The 22496-nt window shown below is 42.1% G+C and overlaps 1 protein-coding gene across 2 annotated transcripts; it reads right to left on the reverse strand.

Moving 5' to 3' along the window:
* Nucleotides 1-1580: 1580 nt before the first annotated feature.
* LOC108435866 (galectin-3-binding protein A) lies at nucleotides 1581-5118 on the reverse strand. Of its 2 annotated transcripts, XM_017711985.2 has the most exons (6): nucleotides 5072-5118; nucleotides 4861-4952; nucleotides 4415-4624; nucleotides 4193-4324; nucleotides 2910-3171; nucleotides 1581-2828 (listed from the first exon to the last, which is right to left on the reverse strand). In XM_017711985.2, exons 2-6 carry the CDS (start codon nucleotides 4940-4942, stop codon nucleotides 1790-1792), a joined length of 1725 nt encoding a protein of 574 aa, XP_017567474.1. In that variant the 5' UTR covers nucleotides 4943-4952; nucleotides 5072-5118; the 3' UTR covers nucleotides 1581-1789. The 2 variants fall into 2 exon arrangements, with proteins under 2 accessions (XP_017567474.1, XP_017567473.1); XM_017711984.1 differs by lacking the exon at nucleotides 5072-5118 and having other exon boundaries at nucleotides 4861-5065.
* Between the last annotated feature and the right edge of the window lie 17378 nt (nucleotides 5119-22496).

Here is a 22496-nt window from a genome sequence, read left to right on the forward strand (position 1 = left end):
GTTTGGTTTGGAGACTGTGGCTCTGTCTAAAAGACAGGAGGCTGAGCTGGAGGTGGCGGAGATGAAGATGCTGAGATTTTCGTGGGAGTCACAAGGATGGACAAGATTAGAAATGAGCAGATCAGAGGGACAGTGAAGGTGGAGCAGTTTGGAGATAAAGCCAGAGAGGCCAGGTTGAGATGGTTTGGACATGTGTTGAGGAGGAACAGTGGATATACTGGGCAAAGAATGTTGGAGATGGAGCTGCCGGGTAGAAGGAGAAGAGGTAGACCTCAGAGAAGGTTTATGGATGTAGTGAAGGTGGACATGGAGATGGATGGTTGGTGTGAAAGTAGAGGAGGCAATGGATAGGGCAAGATGGAGGCAGATGATCTGCTGTGGCGACCTCTAAAGGGAGCAGCCGAAAGAAGAAGTGTGACCTGCTGACCAGTGCATACAAGTCAAGGTGTTAATACAGGAAATACTGCGTACGTCAGCATTTGAAAAAAATCGAAACTGTCAGCAGCTTGACCCTGACCCTGACCCTGCTGTGCTGAAACTCTCAGTGGTGACAAACATCAGAAAAGAGAAGTGATTCTACAAATCAGCATTTCTCTGAAAACAGGAATATGAAAGTTCCCACTTAGGTCTTTTGGACTGGAAGACTTGGGATTCAGCTCTAGAGCACTTTAAATGCCATAACGTTCTTACAAATGTTCCAGTTTCCTATTAATTTTGTTTATTCTTAAAAAAAAAAGATTGATGCAATATTCACAACGGGGGCCTTCTTACCTCTTTAATAAATAAACTTTACTTTTTGATGCAATAAAACATTATTGTCTGCTGTTCCAGTTTTCCTTTTCCCTAACTGTGTAGATTTGTGCATCATCAACCTCTATATTACAGAACAAAACCTTGCATGTCCTGTTTTGGTGTTTTTCAGCTTTTGACATAATTTGAAAATGCCTGTTGTCCTTTACATTGTGTGTAAATTTCATGATGAATGGACTAAAAGAAACGGCCCAAAATGACTTGGCAAGAATTCTGGTTCCATTGACTTACATTAAAAGTACAGTAAGTTTTTTCCTTCCCCTGTAAAGTTACCATTCTGGAGATATAAGGTTTTCTTCCAACAGCAGCGATATGCAAAAATTCTATATGGTTTAGCTTTACAGTAATTGGACATCGTTCATAAAGAGGTATTTCACCTCATTTTCCACTAATAGTAAACAACAGTGAAAAGAAAAGAAGCAAATTTACTCACTTACTTCCATTTACGGCATTTTGGCAGACGCTCTTATCCAGAGCGATTTACTATTTTAACCATTTTTACACAGGTAGGCGAAGGTGGTGTTAGGAGTCTTGCCCAAGGACTCGTATTGGTATAGTGTAGGGTCCTTGCCCAACCAGGGGATTGAACCCCAGTCTACAGCGTAAAAGTCAGAGTGTTACCTATTACGTCAACCAACTTCCACAGGTAGCACAAACTTTTTAAGCTGACAGAATGTTAATCCCATTTACCTAAACATGAATACACATGATGTATGTGAATATGAAGTATTTTCTCTGGTTTGCAAGACTTCAACAACAATAAGCTGAGAAATGTGTATATAATATGTTTATTATTGTTTACTTTTTTTAAAGGTTGTACACAGTTTTTCATATTGCAACATCAACTGCAACACTACAGGAAATAATCTGCTTTATCACCTACATGATTTCTAAAGTTTCAAATGGTCTAGGATTGGTTCAGGAGAAAATAAAATGGAAAGAAAATATTAGAGACCCGTTAGTGCGCAAGAGAACGTAATCAGATGTACTCCGGACGCACAACAAAAGTAAAGGAGTAGTTGTCAGGGCAGGGACAGGGCAGACTCATACTGCTGTTGGTTGGGATTGCTGCCATGCCAGTTTTGAAGTCTTGGACGTGAAACACGGTGTTTTCAGTCTTGCATGTGAGAATCAGCCTGTTGCTGAAGCGAACGATGCTTGAAGAAGTATACCGACCATCATAATTATAGAGCCTTGCCAGAGGCAAAGAGTTACAGGTTAAACCTTGATTGGAGCATTCACCACTATACAGAAAAATCTGCGCTTGCCAATTGACTCTTTGCTCTTTGAAAATAACACTGTTGTGGACAGGAGTCGTGAAGGACCTCATCCTTTCGCTATAGGAACCATAGCTATGATATTGGAAACGATAATCATAGCCAGTGGAAGTGTAATTAAGGACCACGCCCCATGGGTCAGCAGTGTAGATCCTGGGCAAATAGCCTTCAGTGTTATTAAAATGCTCCCAGATCTTTGAGAAAGGCAGAGTGTTGAACTGGAAGGCCTTCAAAAAAGCACTACTATAAAATGCTTCATTGCTGTGGTATATATCTGAGCTGAACTGAAAATCATAGAGCTTTTCCACTGGAATCATAGGGAAACGAATCTGCTTCAGCAGGTCAGCTTTCTTCTCTAGACTTATCGTATCTTTTCTCTCTTTGAGCCAGGCTTGCAGTGCCTCAAAAACAAAAGCCTCGTCTTTCACCACCAGGTCAGAACGAGACAGCAGAGCTTCCATTATGTCTTCGGAAATAGTTTTCCATACTGGGGAAATGATGAGGAACTCAAAGTTCCAGGAGAGATACTGCAGAACGTTCTCCTGCAGGAGCAGGTCCATCGTGCGGACACCGTACTCATACAGGGACACTTGAGTGTGGAAGGTCTTATCTTGAGGTAGGAGCATAGTGAAGACCCTGCCTACTTCCTCCTTAAGCTGCTTCAACTCAAACATGTAGGATAACTGGTGTAGGCACTGAGCTGATGAGAGGGTGATGTCAATCTTGCGTGTGTACAGATACCTGGAAGAGGAAAAATGTCATGTGGTCACAATGCATTGTAACTGCCAGTAAGTGGGTCTGTGGAATTAGTGGGAATGTTACCTGATGAATCTAGAGATGAAGGGGTGGCAGGTCTGGCCGATCTCGACAGAGAGATTTGTGGAGGTGATATTGAGCTGAGGGTAGAGCGAGAGGATCGCCCTGTGGGCACAGATCGTTTGCGTCGCGACTTGCTCGTCACTGGGGTCACTGATCAGAATGCTGAAGTCACAGTTGTCCCCGCTATCAAAAAGTGACCCAAGTTTTTCAGACAGGCCCAGGCTGTGGTCCAGTGAAAACGTACGGCCACTGTCCACACTTTGGCCTGCAATTAAATGAATTGTGTTAAAGCAGATAATGTTGCCGGCCAACCCGTTTTCATGCAAAACAATGGAATGTATTAGCAACAAAGACTTGCTCAATCCAGATCAATGCACCTTTAAGACTGAAAGACTGTATTTCCAAATGTTTTCGAATGCTTCTTCTAATTAATTCATTCACCTACTTTAAGGTGCACTTAGTGCTGACACTGGCATCAATTGCATGCACACAGCTTGTGTAATCTCCATAGAAATGCATTGCAATTATAATGGCAGGCTCTGGAGCAGCCGCAAATGAAGCCAAGATTGCCATAACCAATACCAATCGTTCACTAGAGGGGCATAAAGCCAGCAGTCTGGGTTCTCTAGAATGATGGCGCTTCATCTAATACCGTTGGCACTTCTGATTCAGAACTAGTTGTCCAACATCAGTATGTGGCCTTACAAATGCTATTGTAGCTGAATACAAGCAAATCCTCACAGTGTTCCAACTTCTGGTGCAGGGTTCCTCAAATCCAGTTGTGGGGAGCCTGGAGGTCCAGCACAGTTTGGTGAAAACCTTGCCCAAACACACCTGATTTAACTCATCTCTTATTCCCAGGTTTTGTGGCTGGGTTTGAGGAGGTTAATCAACAAATAGTGCTGGACATCAGCCCTCCAGTACTGGATTTGAGGAACGATGATCTAGTCTAAATCCTTTCCCGAAAAGTAGAGGCGGTTGGTGCAGCAAATGAGAGGCAAATCCCATATTAATATGCTTAATTTTAGAGGTATTAATAAGCAAGTGTCTACAAACTTTTGGACATGTAACACAACAAGCTGGAAATTGTCGTTTTTGTATGAATATGCGTTCTTTTTATTTTCTATAAAGCACCTTGAGTTTTTCTAAAAGTGGTTATTGTTACGCAGTCAAGTTCCCCAAACAACATCCTTGTGAATACTGTTGAATTCAGGTGAGACTTTGTAAGAGCAGATGTCTACAAACTTTTGGACACATAATGTACATTATTGCACTGAAGAACTTACCGCTTTCACAAACTACCCCTGCGTCCTCTTTGTGGGAACAGTCAGTTACACCCCAGCCTTTAAAATGGCAAGTGGACAAAGAGCTCTCGGATCCCGTGCAGCTTACATCATCAAGCCAAATAGGTCCAGAGCCTGAAAAAGACCATCGGGGCATAGATATTAATGAATTAGTTCAGATAGAATCCAATGCTTTTCTGCATATTCGTGTTTTCTGGAACTTACCTTCCCCATTTGCTCCTCCTGCAGTGGCTGAGACAGCGCCTGGAAAACCCAGCTGTCGGCATACCACCAGTGCCTGAGCAATTTCCCAGTTATCATCACACACTGTTCCCCACTGCCCATCATGATACAACTCCACACGTCCTGCATAGGGCAGGTCACTACCCACCAGCCTCAATCCTCCCTCTTGCGGTGGTCCCTTTCGCTGTATATCTGCAGAATGATACAATGCACTTCAAGTTAAATAGCAATGAAATTATTCATGTAAATGATTAATGTAAAATGTATAAAAGTACAGGACAAGCAGCCCATAATGCTTTCTATGAGTAATATCTTCCTGTCTCACAGTAAAAAAGACATTCTTGTTGAAAAAGTTCCAGAAAGTTCCAAAAGCTCAAAATCCTTTTATGCAAAAATGATATGCAATGCATACATAAAGGTATACTGACCGAAAAGACTCCAGCCCTGTGCAGAGACGTGAAGGAGCAGCAGTGGCCAAACAGCACAAAAACTAAATCTAGATGCAATCATTTTTGGAGAGCTGTGAAAAGAGACGGTTAGAACTAAAGCAGAACCGCCTAAGATCTCACACCAAAGCTAGAGGATGAACTCTTATTGCAGAATTCTCTAAATGTTTCTGTGAAAAGGACCGTGTCTTACCTCCAGAGCAACCAGAAGACTATGTCACAGTATCTCTTTTATATGGAATCACCAGCACCCTATCAGCGTGCAGAGCAAGCTTAAGTTTCACTTCTTGGTAAAGCTAAAGCAGCAAGTGGCTTTATTGTGTAACGCTGAATCACATGTTCAAACAAAGAAAATCTGGCTTCAAGAAACATGCAGTTTAACGGTAATCTGATTGATTTGTTTCATTTCACATCTTTCCAACTACAGATCTTCCAGCATATCGCGGTTATCTGAAGAAAACCTCGTATCTCCAAAATGCCAACTTTACAGGAGAAGCAAAAAACATGCTTTACTTCTAATGTAAGTTAATGGAACCAGACGTCTTTCCAAGTCATTTTGGGTCAGTTCGTTTAGTCCATTCATCACGAAATTTACAGACAATATAAAGGCCAATTGATATTTTCAGATTATGCCAAAAATGTAAAAATGTCAAAAATGGAGATACCGGGTTTTCGCCCGACAGCAGCGATAAACTTTGTGCTGCTGCATAATATAAGTAATAAATATAATAAAGCATAATAAAGCTCAATTCAGGGTAAACATTTTGTAATTCTCTCTTGCAGGAGCTAGAACAGGGAGCGTTCCTGAACCTAAAATGATTCTATTATGATAGTCCTGTGACACTCAAGGCAGGTCAAATTAGCAGGACACTAAAAAACTACGAATAAAGAAGGATCCATGTTAGATGTGTTCAGTATAAACCAAGCTGTAGAGGATTCTGAGCTGAGCAGTCGTATATCATTAAGTTCTACTTATTTATAGCCAGAATTCATCATATTTCAAAAGTGGAGATCAAATGTCCAGACCAAAAAAGCATGTAATATACACTCACCTTGCTAGTAAAAGGTTGGACCCCCTTTTGCCTTCAGAACTGCCTTAATTCTTCATGGCACACTTTCAACAAGGTGTTGGAAACGTTCCTCAGAGATTTTGGTTGGTTATTTGAGTTCCTGTTGCCTTTCTCGCCTTTTTCCCCACTCCTGTTCGGCTCTACAATCCAAACCTCCCCAAGCAGACACTCAGACACTCTCTGTCATAAACACACTATGGGTTCACACATCACTCTGTCATAGTGCACTCTATCATAAACACACCACATAGACCTGGATCTTATCCTACCTCTAATTAATGTGCAGTGTCTGCTGCTGATAGATGGTACAAGTGCAATACATACACAAGTTCTGTGAAATATCTGTAATCATTACTGTGCAATATCTACAGTTTCTGTGCGATATCCAGTCATTAGCTGCTCAGAAATGTGCAATATCCACACAACTGCATGTGTAAACTGTAAACTTGTAGTTTCTTAATTCAATTTTTATTTTTTGTATTTTTCTGCTAACAGACGCCTTGTTTATTTATTTATTTCTATAGTATATCTTATATTTCATATTTTGTATGATGGACATCTTTGTCTACTTACTCCTCTTTATCTTCTTACTGTGTATTCTGCTGTAACAATGGAAATTGTCCCCCAGTGGGATAATAAAAGTCTATTTTATCTTATCTTTCTATCATCTGGAACCAGTCTGCCCATTCTCCTCTGACCTCTCACAGACCAGCCCATCTGACACCAACAACCACGCCACGTTCAAAGTCCCTTAAATCCCCTTTCTTCCCCGTTCTGATGCTCGGTCTGCACTTCAGCAAGTTGTCTTGACCACCTCTACACGCCTAAATGCACTGAGTTGCGGCCGTGTGATTGGCTGATCAGCTATTTACGTTAACAAGCAACTGAACCTAATAAAGTGCAGGCCGAGCATCAGAACGGGGAAGAAAGGGGATTTAAGGGACTTTGAACGTGGCGTGGTTGTTGGTGCCAGACTGAGTCTGAGTATTTCAGAAACTGCTGATCTGCTGGGATTTTCACGCTCAACCATCTCTAGGATTTACAGAGAACGGTCCGAAAAAGAGGAAATATCCAGTGAGCGGTCAGTTGTGTGGACGAAAATGCCTTGTTGATGTGAGAGGTCAGAGGAGAACGGGCAGACTGGTTCCAGATGATAGAAAGGCAACAGGAACTCAAATAACCAACCAACATCTCTGAGGAACGTTTCCAACACCTTGTTGAAAGTCTGACACGAAGAATTAAGACAGTTCTGAAGGCAAAAGGGGGTCCAACCTTTTACTAGCAAGGTGTACCTAATAAAGTGGCCACTGAGTGTACATTAATTTAATGTAACATGGTAAATCTCAATCATGTATTATTTATAAAAAAAGTATTTAGTAAATAACTAGTAATAAATAAAATGCAACTAAAAATAAAATAACAAAAAACAATAAAAGCAAATGTATTAAACCGGCCATTAGGGGTGTACTGTGTGTACTTCTGGTGCCGGTCCCAAGCCCGGATAAATGGTGAGGGTTGTGTCAGGAAGGGCATCCGGTGTAAAACTTGTGCCAAAACTATCATGCAGATCACAAATATGATTGCCATACCGGATCGGTCGAGGCCCGGGTTAACAATGACCGCCTCCGGTGCTGCTGACCAGCAGGGTGCCGGTGGAAATTGGACTACTGTAGGTCGAAGACCATCAAAGAGGAGAGGAGGAAGGCGGGTTAGAAGGCAGTGAGAGAGAAGGAAAGACAGGAGTGTGGAGGTTAGAGTAGGGACTCTGAACATAGGGACAATGACTGGTAAAGGCAGAGAGCTTGTAGACATGATGGAGAGAAGGAAGATGTGTGTTCTGTGTGTTCAGGAGACCAGATGAAAAGGAAGCAAGGCCAGGAACATTGGAGGTGGATTCAAACTCTTCTGGATTCAACTGTTCTATCATGGTGTAGAGAGGAAGAGAAATGGAGTAGGGATAATCCTAAAGGAACAGCTTGGGAAAAGTGTTCTAGATGTAAAGAGAGTATCAGACAGGATCATGAGCCTGAAGTTGGAGGTTGATGGTGTAGTTTTGAATGTGGTCAGATCATATGCACCACAGGTTGGTTGTCAGTTAGAGGAGAAAGAGGAATTTTGGAGTAAGATGGATGAAGTGGTAGATGGTGTCCCTAGAGAGGAGAGATTAGTGATTGGTGCAGACTTCAATGGACATGTTGGTGAAGGGAACAGAGGGGATGAAGAGGTGCTGGGTATGTATGGTGTGAAAGACAGAAATGCGGAAGGTCAGATGGCTGTAGATTTTGCAAAGAGAATGGAAATGGCTGTGGTGAACACGTATTTTCAGAAGAGGGAAGAACACAGGGTGACATACAAGAGTGGAGGGAGGTGCACACAGGTGGATTATATCCTTAGCAGGAGATGCCACCTAAAGGAGATTGGAGATTGTAAAGTGGTGCCAGAGGAAAGTGTAGCAAGGCAGCATAGGGTGGCTGTCTGTAGAATGAGATTAGAAACAAAGAAGAGGAAGTGAGTGAAGACAGAGCCAAAGATTAGATGGTGGAAGCTGAAGGAGGATGGTTGCAGGCAGTTCATTGCAATTGCAATTGCAACAGGCCCTTGGGGGCAGTGAGGAGCTACCTGAGGAGTGGGAAACTACAGCTAAGGTGGTAAGAGAAACTGGCAAGAATGTGTTGGGTGTTTCGTCTGGTCAGAGGAAAGAAGACAAGGAACGTTGGTGGTGGAATGAGGAAGTCTAGGAGAGTATTCAGAAGAAGAAGGCAGCTAAGAAAAGTCAGGTGTAGCTGAAAAGTATGTTAGGGTGGTGCAGGACATGTATGAGGATAGTGAGACAGTGGTGAGGTGTGCAGTTGGAGTGACAAATGGTTTCAAGGTGAACGTGGGGTTACATCACGGATCAGCTTTGAGCCCCTTCTTGTTTGCAATGGTGATGGACAGGTTGACAGATGAGGTCAGGCAGGAGGCTCCATGGACCATGATGTTTGCAGATGACATTGTAATCTGTGGTGAGAGTAGAGAGCAGGTGGAAGAGAATCTGGAGAGGTGGAGGTTTGAACTGGAGAGGAGTGGAATGAAGGTCAGTAGAGACAAGACGGAATACATGTGTGTGAATGAGAGGGAGGCAGGTGGAAAGGTGAAGATGCAAGGAGTAGAGGTCGTAAAGGTGGATGTCTTCAAATATCTTGGGTCAACCATCCAGAGCAATGGACAGTGTAGAAAAGAGGTGAAGAAGAGGGTGCAGGCAGGATGGAGTGGGTGGAGACGGGTGTCAGGGCTGATGTGTGACAGAAGGACAGCAGCAAGAGTGAAAGGAAAGGTTTACAAGACAGTAGTGGTCCTGCTATGATGGATGGTTTGGAGACTGTGGCTCTGTCTAAAAGACAGGAGGCTGAGCTGGAGGTGGCGGAGATGAAGATGCTGAGATTTTCGTTGGGAGTGACCAGGATGGACAAGATTAGAAATGAGCAGATTAGAGGGACGGTGAAGGTGGAGCAGTTTGGAGATAAAGCCAGAGAGGCCAGGTTGAGATGGTTTGGACATATGTTGAGGAGGAATAGTGGATATATTGGGCAAAGAATGTTGGAGATGGAGCTGCCGGGTAGAAGGAGAAGAGGTAGACCTCAGAGAAGGTTTATGGATGTAGTGAAGGTGGACATGGAGATGGTTGGTGTGAAAGTAGAGGAGGCAGTGGATAGGGCAAGATGGAGGCAGATGATCCGCTGTGGCGACCCCTAAAGAGAGGAGCCGAAAGACGAAGAAGAATAAAAGCAAATGTATTCACTTGTATATACAAAATATATTGTAGTGACTGAAATATATTTTCATTATACATTGCTGTTGCTGAAACAAAAACTTGTTTTTCAATTTTCAGTGTAATCTGAAAGTACCTGTTGCTCTTTATATTGTGAGTAAATTTCATGATGAATGGACCAAAAGAAACAGCCCATAACTATTTGGACAAAACTCTGGTTCCATTGAATTACATTGAAAGCAAAATATGTATTTTCCTTCTCCTGTAAAGTTACCGTTTTGGAGAAAACAGTGATATACAAAGGCTGGACAACACACAGCTGGAAACTAAAACAGGCTACAGAAATGTTTTATATGCAAGTAACTAAAGCTAAGAGCCAAATGGAAAGAAGTGAGTCATTCTCTCTAAGGTTATTGACCAAAGGATCTGACCAAACTAACACTTATCATGCAAACTCAAAAGCCTCACTGTATTTCTTTGCTAGCTTCGCTCACATATGTGCACTTGTTCAGTAAAGTCAACAAGGGATAAATCCCTAAAAGATAAATAAGTCTTGAGTACACTAGTCTCCTGTTTGTACAGTCTTGATGGATTGTTTGAGCTCTCTTAGCCTCTTTATCATTTGTGCCCAGGCTAATGTTGACTGGGCTGAACATGATATATGAATTCTTGTATGGCTTCTCTGGGGACGAGCCCTTTATACACCATGCCTTATATCTGAGCCAGGACCTCAAGTATTCCTCAAAGCCACCAGCCCCTACGCTTTCATGTTCGTGATCAAGATGTTCAAAAAGATCCTTATCAATCCTGTTGTTGGTGCTGTGATCTACACCGTCATTTCCTTTTTTGCCTGTATCAGCTCTCTTCTGCAGAATCTGCATGATTACACTTCCTAAGAATCACTGTTCCCAACTCTGTTCCCAAAAGCCCTCATCCTCAAATTCAAGCACTCTTTTTTGCCTGGTGACTGTCTTCCCATCCTGCTTGCCAGTAATAGTTTTGTTAAATTTTTACTATGAACTGACACAGAAAGAATGATGGGTGGGACTAACTGGCGTAGGTTGTCAGATCTGCCAAAGTACAGATGAGTGTTATCAGTATAAATACATCAGCCACTTGCATTCTTCTCCCTCACATAAAGTGACTGCTCTCCTGATGAGTTCCTGGCAAATAGTTCATGTAAGCTTTGCTGAATCAGCACACAAGTGGGCACAGAAATGACAGTGCTGACTCATTAGGAAGCTTGTGTGACCCCTGTTTTGAGCATTAGTGCTGAGCGTTAAATATCGGGGGCAATTGAACAACTTGTTCTCTGTGTGTGTGTGTGAATGAGAGGGAGGCAGGTGGAAAGGTGAAGATGCAAGGAGTAGAGGTCGTAAAGGTGGATGACTTCAAATATCTTGGGTCAACCATCCAGAGCAATGGACAGTGCAAAAAAGAGGTGAGGAAGAGGCTGCAGGCAGGATGGAGTGGGTGGAGACGGGTGTCGGCTGATGTGTGACAGAAGGACAGCAGCAAGAGTGAAAGGGAAGGTCTACAAGACAGCAGTGCGTCCTGCTATGATGTTTGGTTTGGAGACTGTGGTTCTGTGGATAGGGCAAGATGGAGGCAGATGATCCACTGTGGGATCCCCTAAAGGGAGCAGCCGAAAGAAGTTCTCTATTTTGCACTTTTTACGCACCACTCAGAGACTGGTCGAGAAGAGAGGTCTGGCCATACTGATCGCTGCCTTCCACTGCCACTGAGTTGTTTCTGTCGCCAGGGAGACACCACTGTCAATCATTAGGTGATCTGACACACCCACACAGCTCTGAGCAGGCACACACACACACACCTTCTAAGGTGGGTGCTGGAGCTTATCCCAGCAGTCATCAGGCAGGATACACCCTGGACAGGTCACTAGTCTGTCACAGGGCAGACAGACAGACACACACATTCACACCTAGGGGCAATTTGGCATGTCCAATTGGCCTGACTGCATGTCTTTGGATTGTGTGTGGGGGGGGCAAGAGTACTCAGAGGAAACCCACTCAGACACGGGGAGAACCTGTAAACTCTACACAGAAAGGACCGTGGTCACCCGGCTGGGGAATCGCACCTAGTCCCTACTTGCTGTGCTCCAACAATGCTACCCACCACACCACCATGCCGCCTCTGAGCAGGCAGCAACGTAAAATTTTTGTATTAAAACTTATTAAAATGTGAGGTATGAAAGATGTAAACATCAGGGCTGGCAACCCACACGCAGTGATGCAGTTTATGCTCTGTACATGGTCTAAAGTTCATGTTTGACTCTATAGTGGGTGGTGCAGCGTAGTAGGTAAATCTACTATCTTCCAGGCTGCAGTCCAAGGTTCTATTCCCCTGCTTGGCATTGGCCCAGACTCTTAACGCTACATTCACCACCTCACGAGTGTACGGGAAGTTGCTCTGGATAAAAGCATCTGCCAAATGCATAAATGTAATCCCAAACTTTTCTCACTAAATGCCTTTTCTCACCTGGCAGGGGAGGGTGTTTTATATAGAAGCCAGGTGTGTTCTTCAAGCCAATCAAATCACTAAAGCCTCATGATGAGGTAAGACTGACTGCTTCCCTCTTTTGCGTCTCATGGGCACAACCAATGGGTACTTGGCTCTTCTCGAATCCATAGTAAAGTTAATCCAGTTCACACCAGGCCATGTGTAGAAGCTGCCGTGTTTGCAAGGTTCAAATATTGAAAATGACTGATACAGCCAGGGTCTGTTCTTTGTTCTGGTGGGCAGATTTATTTACCATTGTATGAATTTTTCTGAGACCCAGAGTCTTGCCAGTCCAGGTGAGCTCATTTACAGATAAAATAAACCACGCCAACTGGAAACTGAAGCATACAAGCCAACTGTAATCACTGCAATATTACCGCAATGATTACTTTGTCTAGATTTTTTCAGCAGCATAGATAGTGTGGTTACCTTACTTGCCATGAAAGCAGAAGTTTACTATTTTCTTTAAAACCTGACAGTCCCCAACTATAGCAAATTCTCAGGGTACTGGTTCTCCTCCAATCTTGTGACAGTGACCATTAAGTCTGAGTCATACTGAGATGAACTAAGATGTGCTTTGAGTGGTTGAGAAAGAACCTGAGAGTTTCTGAAGTGAAACAATGGCGCCACCTAATGGTAACTGTACAACAGACATGGTGAATAACATTGTCAGTAGAGTATTTATATCATACCTGCCCTTCTAGGGCACTGTCTTGTGTATAAACCCTTACTGGTTCTCCTATCCTCAGAGTTTTAAACCAACATCGTGGTTATTATTTAGTTCGATGGTTGTAATCGCTCAAGTAATGGTTATACTTTAATGTAGTGCTGTCCAAAAGTACTGCACTAAAGTATTCAACTGCATACACGCAGCTTCTAAAAACTCCATAGGAAAGGAAGAGGACATTACGGAGCATCAGCTAGAGATCTATAACGCCCACAGCATTGAAGCAGCAGGACTTCTCTGGAGTGACAGAGCTCCATCCAATACATTTGGGATGAGTTGCAGTGATGTCTGTTATCCAGAACTGGTCATCCAACATCAGTAGCTGGCCTCACTAATGGTCTTGTGACCGGATGCGAACCAAATCCCCACAGTAATGTTCTAATATCTAGTGTAATATCTCTTCCCAGAAGAGTAGAGGTTGTTATTGCAGCAACGATAGACAAAATCCCTATTGATACTCTTGATTAGGAGGGATGTTGGAGGAGCAGGTGTAGTGCTTGCTTATTTTACTGATGTAGTAATAATAATAACTGCCCTGCACGATGGACTGGTGACCTGTCCAGGGTGCCTTCCGTCCAATGACTGCTGGGATAGGCTCCAGCACCCCACCCACCCCCCCAAACACGACCCTGAATAGGAAAATAGGAATAAATTGTAAGTATTGCATTTAATAACTTAACAACAAGCCTATAGTGCAATGCGTTTTCTTAGCACTTGTCTTTGTGACAATGTGGGAAATTGCCTATATGTCTCTCGAGAGTGATTTAGGACATTCCTACTGCAGTACACACCAGTCGGACGCTTCTTTGTGGATTTTAGGGATTTTAGGGTTTTAGGGTTTTAGGGTCTTCTTTCTTTCTTTCTTTCTTTCTTTTTAGGGCTGGATTTCAAGGTTTTCTCATGTGTCGGCGAATGCAAACTGATTTTTCTGCTTATTTTGGAATAAAAAAATGGAACAATGTATCAAGGTAAACAAAGTATCAGTTGAAACTACATAGTTAATCGTTTAAATTTGCTTTTGTTTACCTGAATGTTCAGGCCCGTGCTGATTAGACTGAGATGTAGACAGTATTATTCCATTATCCACTGTACTGCTGCTGTTAGAACAGCACTGTTTACATCTATTACCTGCACAGAACAATATTGTTTACATCTGTTTACATCTGTTACTTGATGCACTTTATGAACAGCTGCTCTACATATTTGCACATACGCATGTACTTTTACTACTGCATTTAGAGTTATTCTTAGTTTCTTTTTTTATTCTCTTGAGATTATATTTGGTGAATGGAGGAACAGCAAAGTAAGAATTTCATTGTGCAGTGCAGCTGCCTGTTCTGCCGTGCACATGACAGTAAAACTCTTGAATCTTGAATTAACTGAATGAAGGAGTCGTGGAGGATTATCTGTATGTGTAAACAACTCAATCTCTGAGAGTGCTGATGAGAAAAAGACTGGATGGAGGTACAAATATGCCACTTAAAGCGGTGTTGCATAATGAGAAATCTAATAAGTCACCTTATAGGTGTTCCTGTCACATCTGCTGCCTGCCCTCCTCCTCCCCGCCACGGGAGGTCGCTGCCTCCAGAATATTACATTTGGCTGACGCTCTTATCCAGAGCAACTTACAATTTGATCATTTTATACAGGTAGGCGAAGGCGGTGTTAGGAGTCTTGCCCAAGGATTCTTATTGGTATAGTGTAGGGTGCTGACCCAGGTGGGGATAGAAGGCAGTAGAAGGCAGAGGTGTTATCCACAACACTAACCAACCATTAGATGGTCTGTTGATCCTTTGACCTTTTATGTTGGTCATGTTGTGTATATATACCTGGAATTAAACTTGCACTTGACTCCTCAACATTGTGTGAAGCACTTTATGACAGCTCCTATATGTTGTGAAACATCTAGAAACTGTAATTTTGTGAATTATTCCGTTGGCTGGAAGAACCTTTTCTCACCTGGCAGGGGAGGGTGTTTTATATAGAAGCCAGGTGTTCGTCAAGCCAATCACATCACTAAAGCCTCATGATGAGGTAAGACTGACTGCTTCCCTCTTTTGCGTCTCATGGGCACAACCAATGGGTAGTTGGCTCTTCTCAAATCCATAGTAAAGTTATTCCAAATCCAGATGGATCCAGAGTTCACACCAGGCCATGTGTAGAAGCTGCCGTGTTTGCAAGGTTCAAATATCCTGCAGTTGAAAATGACTGATACAGCCAGGGTCTGTTCTTTGTTCTGGTTACCAGAACCAGTTTTTATTTATTGCTATGTGTGACATTGTGAATTTGCTGTACTTGATATCGTTGTGTTGGTTTTACAATTTTTACAACAGGCATTATCCCACATCAGCTATAAAATACAGCTTTACAAATAAGCCTTACTAGGTCCAGACCATAGTACAGACCAGAGGCGAGCTCTGACTATGAGATGTAGGCCATAAATGTCAAAACACCATCAAAAATGAGGAACACTTCAACTATAATGCCTATATCTGCTAGCACCCCTAGGGCATTCTAGTAGTATGTTAATATAAAACTAATGGTGATTCACATGAATATTTTTTGGCTTTTCTACATTAAATGTGGACATTTGAAGCTTATAAAAGACATTCCATGTCTTATTTACTGCTTGTAACAGATATATAAACATATACTTCACCTAGTAGTAGTTTTATAGTTACACCTTTAGTAAAATGCCCTGCCATAGAGCTGACACTGTTTTCTGTTTCTGACATCTGACTGACCAACACTGGTCAGGCTACCAGTCTTGCAGCCAAAGAAATCATTAGGCCTCCCCTCAAGGCCCAGACGTTTGGTTTCCACTGATTGAGACCTGCACATGTATGTACTTCATCTCTTGTCTATATACAAATATTATATATTCACATACATATAGCGCTGATGAGCAAGCCAAGTCTAACAGTGGCAGGAAACCCTCCCTAACAGCCTGAGACAGAAACACTGAGAGGAACGCCAAAGAAGAGCTCGTTCCAGAGGTGGACAAAGTACACAAATCATGTACTTGAGTTAAAGTAGAGATACCCAAGGTAAAATATCAGTCCAGTAAAAGTAGAAGTTCCTCCCTTTAGACCTCAACTTGAGTAAAAGTACTAAAGTATTTACCTTCAAATGTACTTAAGTATAAAGTAAAAGTACTAAAAGAGTAATTCTGGCTCTGATGTCCTGTTATCATTTTTATAACCAGACTGGCTTCATGAACTCATTTCAGGTGAAAGTCCTCCAGCGTCTCTCTTGGTAAACCAGTCTTTTAATAGGACGTCATTAATTAGTGACGCTGACGTCTATTAAAATGATCAGAAGCACAAAACACTGAAGGTAAACAGTTTCCATCAGGGAGAACCGAGTGGCTCTGAAATCACTTTTTACACACAAGCAAAGTTTCAGTTTCAGATTTATTTACAACTTAGTTCCAAGTTTAAGTTGAATAAAAACTGGCTTTAAACTCAGGATCACAGATGAGCTCCTTTACTATGTTGATCTGTAGGCGTCTGTTCATAAACATAAACCAGCCCAAACTCATTTACTATAAAATGAAATGGTGTTTGTAGAATTTCAGAAAAAAGCCGCGTCAGTCTCGACTGCATATGTGGACATATTTCTATATTGAGCTCTATTTACACAAAGTTAGGTTAGTTCATCATTTATGTTGAACAGACTCTCCCAAAGTTTTACGCTGCTGCGCTGACGTTGAACCGTGTGCTGCACTGGGTCGGTATGACCAACAGGTCAAAACCAGCTCAGAACAAAGTGACCGCTGAGCCCTGATTGGTGCTCTGGCTTTGCGCTTCTTTCGTTTTGACATGTTACGTTTTTATACACACAGAAACCAAAAGGAACGACAGATTTCTCAAAATGTAGGAGGAAAAAGTCGGATATTAGACTCTGAAATGTAGTGGAGTGAAATGAAAAAGTCGGCCAGAAACGGAGGAACTTCAGTACAGATACACCAAAAATACTAAAGTACAGAAACCAATTACATTTACTCAGTTACTCAGTTACTGTCCACCACTGGCTCATTCTAATGTCCAGTCATCCCTCTCTCTGAAACGTGCATCACTGATGGAAAACAGGACGAGCTGGGCCTCATAAATCCGTACAAATGTCAATGACCACATGTAGTCCTTAATTGTTTCAGGTGACGCTGACACTGAACAGAAGCAGGGGAGACACTTGGATCAGACATGAGATTCACTCGTAAGTAAAAGGATTGTCCAGCGATTCACGATTCACAGCTATAGTAAACAACATAGAAAGCAGAACAAAAGGAACAGACAAGCAGGTAAGCTGTGCAGTTTTGGTGGTCTGGGCCTTGGGGTGGGTAGAAGATACAAATGGTTATTTCTGAGGAAAAACCGTTTGGACAATGGCACATAGTTTGCATTCATGGAAGTGTTCAGAGATTTGGGACCAGACAGCATATTTTAGTGTTAGGTGGTAAAATATTACCGTATCCGAAGGTTTTCCAAGTGTCAGCTTTAAATTGATTTATTTATGCCATTTCAATTTGTACTGAAGTTAATAAACCTTGATTAGTGTTTAGTTTAGTGTCTAGACTGATAGAGCTCATTTTAATTGGATCATCTTTTTAAATCTTTCCTTCTTTTAAATTACGCCAAATGGAATTTTGCACGGAACCTTCCAAACATTGCATTGTAAACATTTACCAGAGAGAAACCTCCTTCAAGACAGGCTGAAAAACATATGAATGATAAATACCTTATAGTTCACACCAATACTGGTTCCCTACAAAGCTTTCCAGTGATTGGTTCTTTGGAGAGCCAGGTTTTGCAGATGGTGTGTGAGTGTGAAGACCCTTTTTTAAGGGTTCTTAGAAGCTCAATATAATGTAAAGGCTCTAGGAAGAGCCCTTAAATAAGTATGTAACTTGTAAATGACGCGAACGTTCTTTAAACTGTTCAAACATTGTTCTTTAGGGAACCAAAAGTGGTTCTTCTGCATGTGTCATCGCTCAAAAAGCCCTTTAGTGTCCAGCGGAATGGCGAAATACAGCTATGGTAGTTTTTTATTCAGTATACAGCATTAATAGTTGCCACTGTGTCTTCCTTTTATCTATTAGTTTATATCTCATCTATGTGACAAGACCAGAACTGTACTGAGGTCTCCTATCAGATGCTCAAAACACGCTCCCAGTTTGCATTACCCAATGAGCTGATGTGCTTTAGTGCCACTAAAATCAGCATATTATGCATTGTCCTTGCTGTAATGAGGTTCATTTGGCTCGCTATCAGACTGGAGGACTGCAGGAGGATACAAGGACTCTTTATTGAGGCCCTGGATTCTGGTGTGAAGGCCATGAATCATGTAGACTAGTGCAGATAATCATGTTGTAGGAGGATAAATACGGCTCAGTAATTGCATCTCAGAGCAGCTATTGGGCATGTCAAGAATCAAAAGTTATAATCAAGATATTTTAAAGCAAATTTCGCAGCTTATATATCAGTAAAATTGGCCAGATGTGGCACTGGAGATTAAAATTCCTTGAGAAATCAAGGAGTTATCAAAACACTAATATTCCAAAGTATGTTGAAATGAAAACAAATTAAAGTAACAAAATGTCTTGGGTTCTTGAATAACCACTACAGAAATCGGCCAAAATGCAGCTTCAAAGGCTTCACTTTGATCAAAATCATGAAGCACGGTGTTCTACAGGTTATTCACAGGTCAGGCCAAATCTGTCTTTGATCTTGGCCTCACCCCCTTACCTTAATCTGCTGCAAACAGTCCAGTGGGGGCTCCATCAATTTCATCCTTAAGTTACCAAACACACTCCAAAGCCGTGAATCTGGAGGTGTCCAAGCCTGAACCCAAGATTGGCAACAAGAAACGCAAGGGCCCACTGCGTTTCAAGCAGAGGTCTACCCGCCAGTTCAAAGCAAGCCCCCCAAGAGAGGAGTCACTGAGTAAGTCATGATACTGAAGTGTTTTTAATATACACTCACTGGCCACTTTATTAGGACACCTTTTTTTGCTTTAATTACTGCCTTAATTCTTCGCGTCAGACTTTCAACAAGGTGTTGGAAACGTTCCTCAGAGATTCTGGTTGGTTATTTGAGTTCCTGCTGCCTTTCTATCATCTGGAACCAGTCTGCCCTTCTCCTCTGACCTCTCACATCAACAAGGCATTTTCGCCCACACAACTGACCGCTCACTGGATATTTCCTCTTTTTCGGACCGTTCTCTGTAAACCCTAGAGATGGTTGTGTGTGAAAATCCCAGCAGATCAGCAGTTTCTGAAATACTCAGACCAGCCCGTCTGGCACCAACAACCACGCCACGTTCAAAGTCCCTTAAATCCCCTTTCTTCCCCGTTCTGATGCTCGGTCTGCACTTCAGCAAGTTGTCTTGACCACCTCTACATGCCTAAATGCAGTGAGTTGCAGCCGTGTGATTGGCTGATTAGCTATTTGTGTGAACAAGCAATTGAACAGTTATTAGGTGTACCTAATAAAGTGGCAGGTGAGTGCATATTACATATTCACATGTGGATTCTCTAAGTGAAAATAAGTGACCACATTCACTACAGAGAACCTTTTATTTGAGTTTAACCTGTGTAACATGTGCCATAACCTCTCTGTAGAGGGTGCATTAACTCATTCACACTCCGAAAATTTGCCACATATTTTATTTGACTAGGGGTGCCCAAACTTTTGCATTTGACTATACACTAAATAGATTGTATATGATAAACTATATATAAACTCTCTCTCTCTCTCTCTATATATATATATATATATATATATATATACCAGGGGGAATGGAAGATTTGGGAATTGGTAGGTCAGCTTTCAATACAAAAACACTTTCCTACTTTCTATTCCACTCCTCAAACAACCGGCCATGTAAAGAATATGCGCAACTATGCATAAGAGCTGAGAGGAGTGTTCATGGCAGGTGTTGTCTTCCACAGATATCACAGTGATCTACCCATGGGAAGCTTTCAGTCATCTTTCACCCTTGTGTAATTACATGAGAGAATAAGCTGTTACAACTATTAAGATGCACTTGTGTAATTACATGAGGCAAAACTGAGGTTGATCCACACGTATAATTATATAAGGTGAACTTCTGTGATACATCTGTAACAGTGGCCAAATCATTATTTACATACTGTAAATTCTATATATTGTCTTAAATTATTAGTAAAGTGTTTATTTTTTACATAAATGGCTGCAACTGTAACAACTGCAATTTCCCCCTGGGATCAATAAAGGAATCTGAATCTGAATCTGAATCTGAATTAGTAGTTACACTGTTGTAGCACATGTTGTTCACATGTAACTACACAGTTATTATAGACACTCACTATCAAGCGGGACCGAATCTTTTTCCGAGTCTTTAAGCTGCCACACGCATCTTGTCTGGAATCAGTTAAGTGCTGTGGTCGTGACTGTGGTGTATTCACTGCTGGAGCATGAACTGGGAGCGGCTGAATGATGGGATTTGGCTCAGTTTACAGGCCTTATGATGCTTCCGCACTGGAGGAAGAGCAAGAGGGGTCTCTGGGTGATGCTCAACCCACCCCAGCTCTCAGCAGCACTGGAATGACGTAAGCATAAAACAAAGCATGAATTGTTGGTTCTTTTCAAGTAAACTCATCCGAGTGGGTGTGTCAAACTATCGACTACATTCAACCCACAGTTGGGAACGTGATATTTGGGGAGCAGCTGGGATTATTCCCTTGCTATGCAGGTAATAGGATGAATATATAGTGGGTGCAGGTTAAAAGGGAATAACAAGTGTGCTCACTGCCCCCTAGTGTGTGTGTGGTGTTTCATTTCACGGATGGCTTAAATACAGAGGTGAAATTTCCCCGTTTGTGGGATTAATACTGGTCACTTCACTTATTATAATAATAGATAAAAACTATAGGTAGGTTGACTGGTCAATTTGGATAGTAAATATAATGCCTATATATTTATTTTCGACTGTCAAATGATTTAAGTAATGGATTGTGACTAGTTCATGTGTGTGTAGCTCATCCTGATTAATCAGTTTGTCTTATTTGCTCAAATTTATCCCCTAAAGAGAGTTTTTTACATTTACAAAGCAGTACATTTTGTTATAAAACTAATCTTAATAAGAAATTGTTTATTACTTATAACAGCCTTATTTTTATCATGTGATTTCAGGGTTCACATAAACATCATGAGAATTCTATGAAGTGAACACAGTTTCCAATTGTCATTAGTTGCGTCCAGTGAGAGAAACAGCGCATGTTCCAACAAATGAGTGCATTTATCATATGTGTGTGAATGAGAGGGAGGCAGGTGGAAAGGTGAAGATGCAAGGAGTAGAGGTCGTAAAGGTGGATGTCTTCAAATATCTTGGGTCAACCATCCAGAGCAATGGACAGTGTAGAAAAGAGGTGAGGAAGAGGGTGCAGGCAGGATGGAGTGGGTGGAGACGGGTGTCAGGGCTGATGTGTGACAGAAGGATAGCAGCAAGAGTGAAAGGGAAGGTTTACAAGACAGTAGTGGTCCTGCTATGATGTCTGGTTTGGAGACTGTGGCTCTGTCTAAAAGACAGGAGACTGAGCTGGAGGTGGCGGAGATGAAGATGCTGAGATTTTCGTTGGGAGTGACGAGGCTGGACAAGATTAGAAATGAGCAGATCAGAGGGACAGTGAAGGTGGAGCAGTTTGGAGATAAAGCCAGAGAGGCCAGGTTGAGATGGTTTGGACATGTGTTGAGGAGGAATAGTGGATATATTGGGCAAAGAATGTTGGAGATGGAGCTGCCGGGTAGAAGGAGAAGAGGTAGACCTCAGAGAAGGTTTATGGATGTAGTGAAGGTGGACATGGAGATGGTTGGTGTGAAAGTAGAGGAGGCAGTGGATAGGGCAAGATGGAGGCAGATGATCCGCTGTGGCGACCCCTAAAGGGAGCAGCTGAAAGAAGAAGAAGATCATATATAGAATCCATGGCTCCAGCTCCTCCTTGATCGTAGCCTCTCACTCTGATACAGCTATGTTACATCTTGTTGATTCATTTGTAGTTCTCCCAGGAGAACTGTCCAGTGTAGTCTCCTGAAAGCAGCCTCAGCACTGACCTTTCTGATATTACTGGCATTAGCGCTGTGTCTTGCTTACGTAAGGCTCGGTGTCCTCTAATAATAATAATAATACACTAATCTACTATGGGAGTGGCTTGCTTTGTATCAGGAGAGCCATCATTGGAACTTCTTGCCATTTAAAAGCTGGACAAAAAGAAAAGGATGACTACAATAGTGAAGTCATAGTGACAACATGCAAGCAGGTTAGCTTCTGGCCAGGAAATATGAACGATTCAAAGGGTCGAACTAGGACAATGTGTTAACTTCATAAAAAATTTGGGATGTTTATCATTTATCACTTTTTATAATCTAACTCTGACACTACAGGCATTGATCAACTCCAGTTCCATCATGTTGAGGTTACTTTACAGCTTGTTTGAGTTAACTCAGGCAGTCGTGGGCTGGAGGTCAGGGAACCAGCCCTGTGACCGGAAGGTTGCTGGTCCAATCCCCAGAGC

Source organism: Pygocentrus nattereri, chromosome 14, assembly GCF_015220715.1.
Source record: "Pygocentrus nattereri isolate fPygNat1 chromosome 14, fPygNat1.pri, whole genome shotgun sequence".
Lineage (NCBI taxonomy): Eukaryota > Metazoa > Chordata > Actinopteri > Characiformes > Serrasalmidae > Pygocentrus > Pygocentrus nattereri.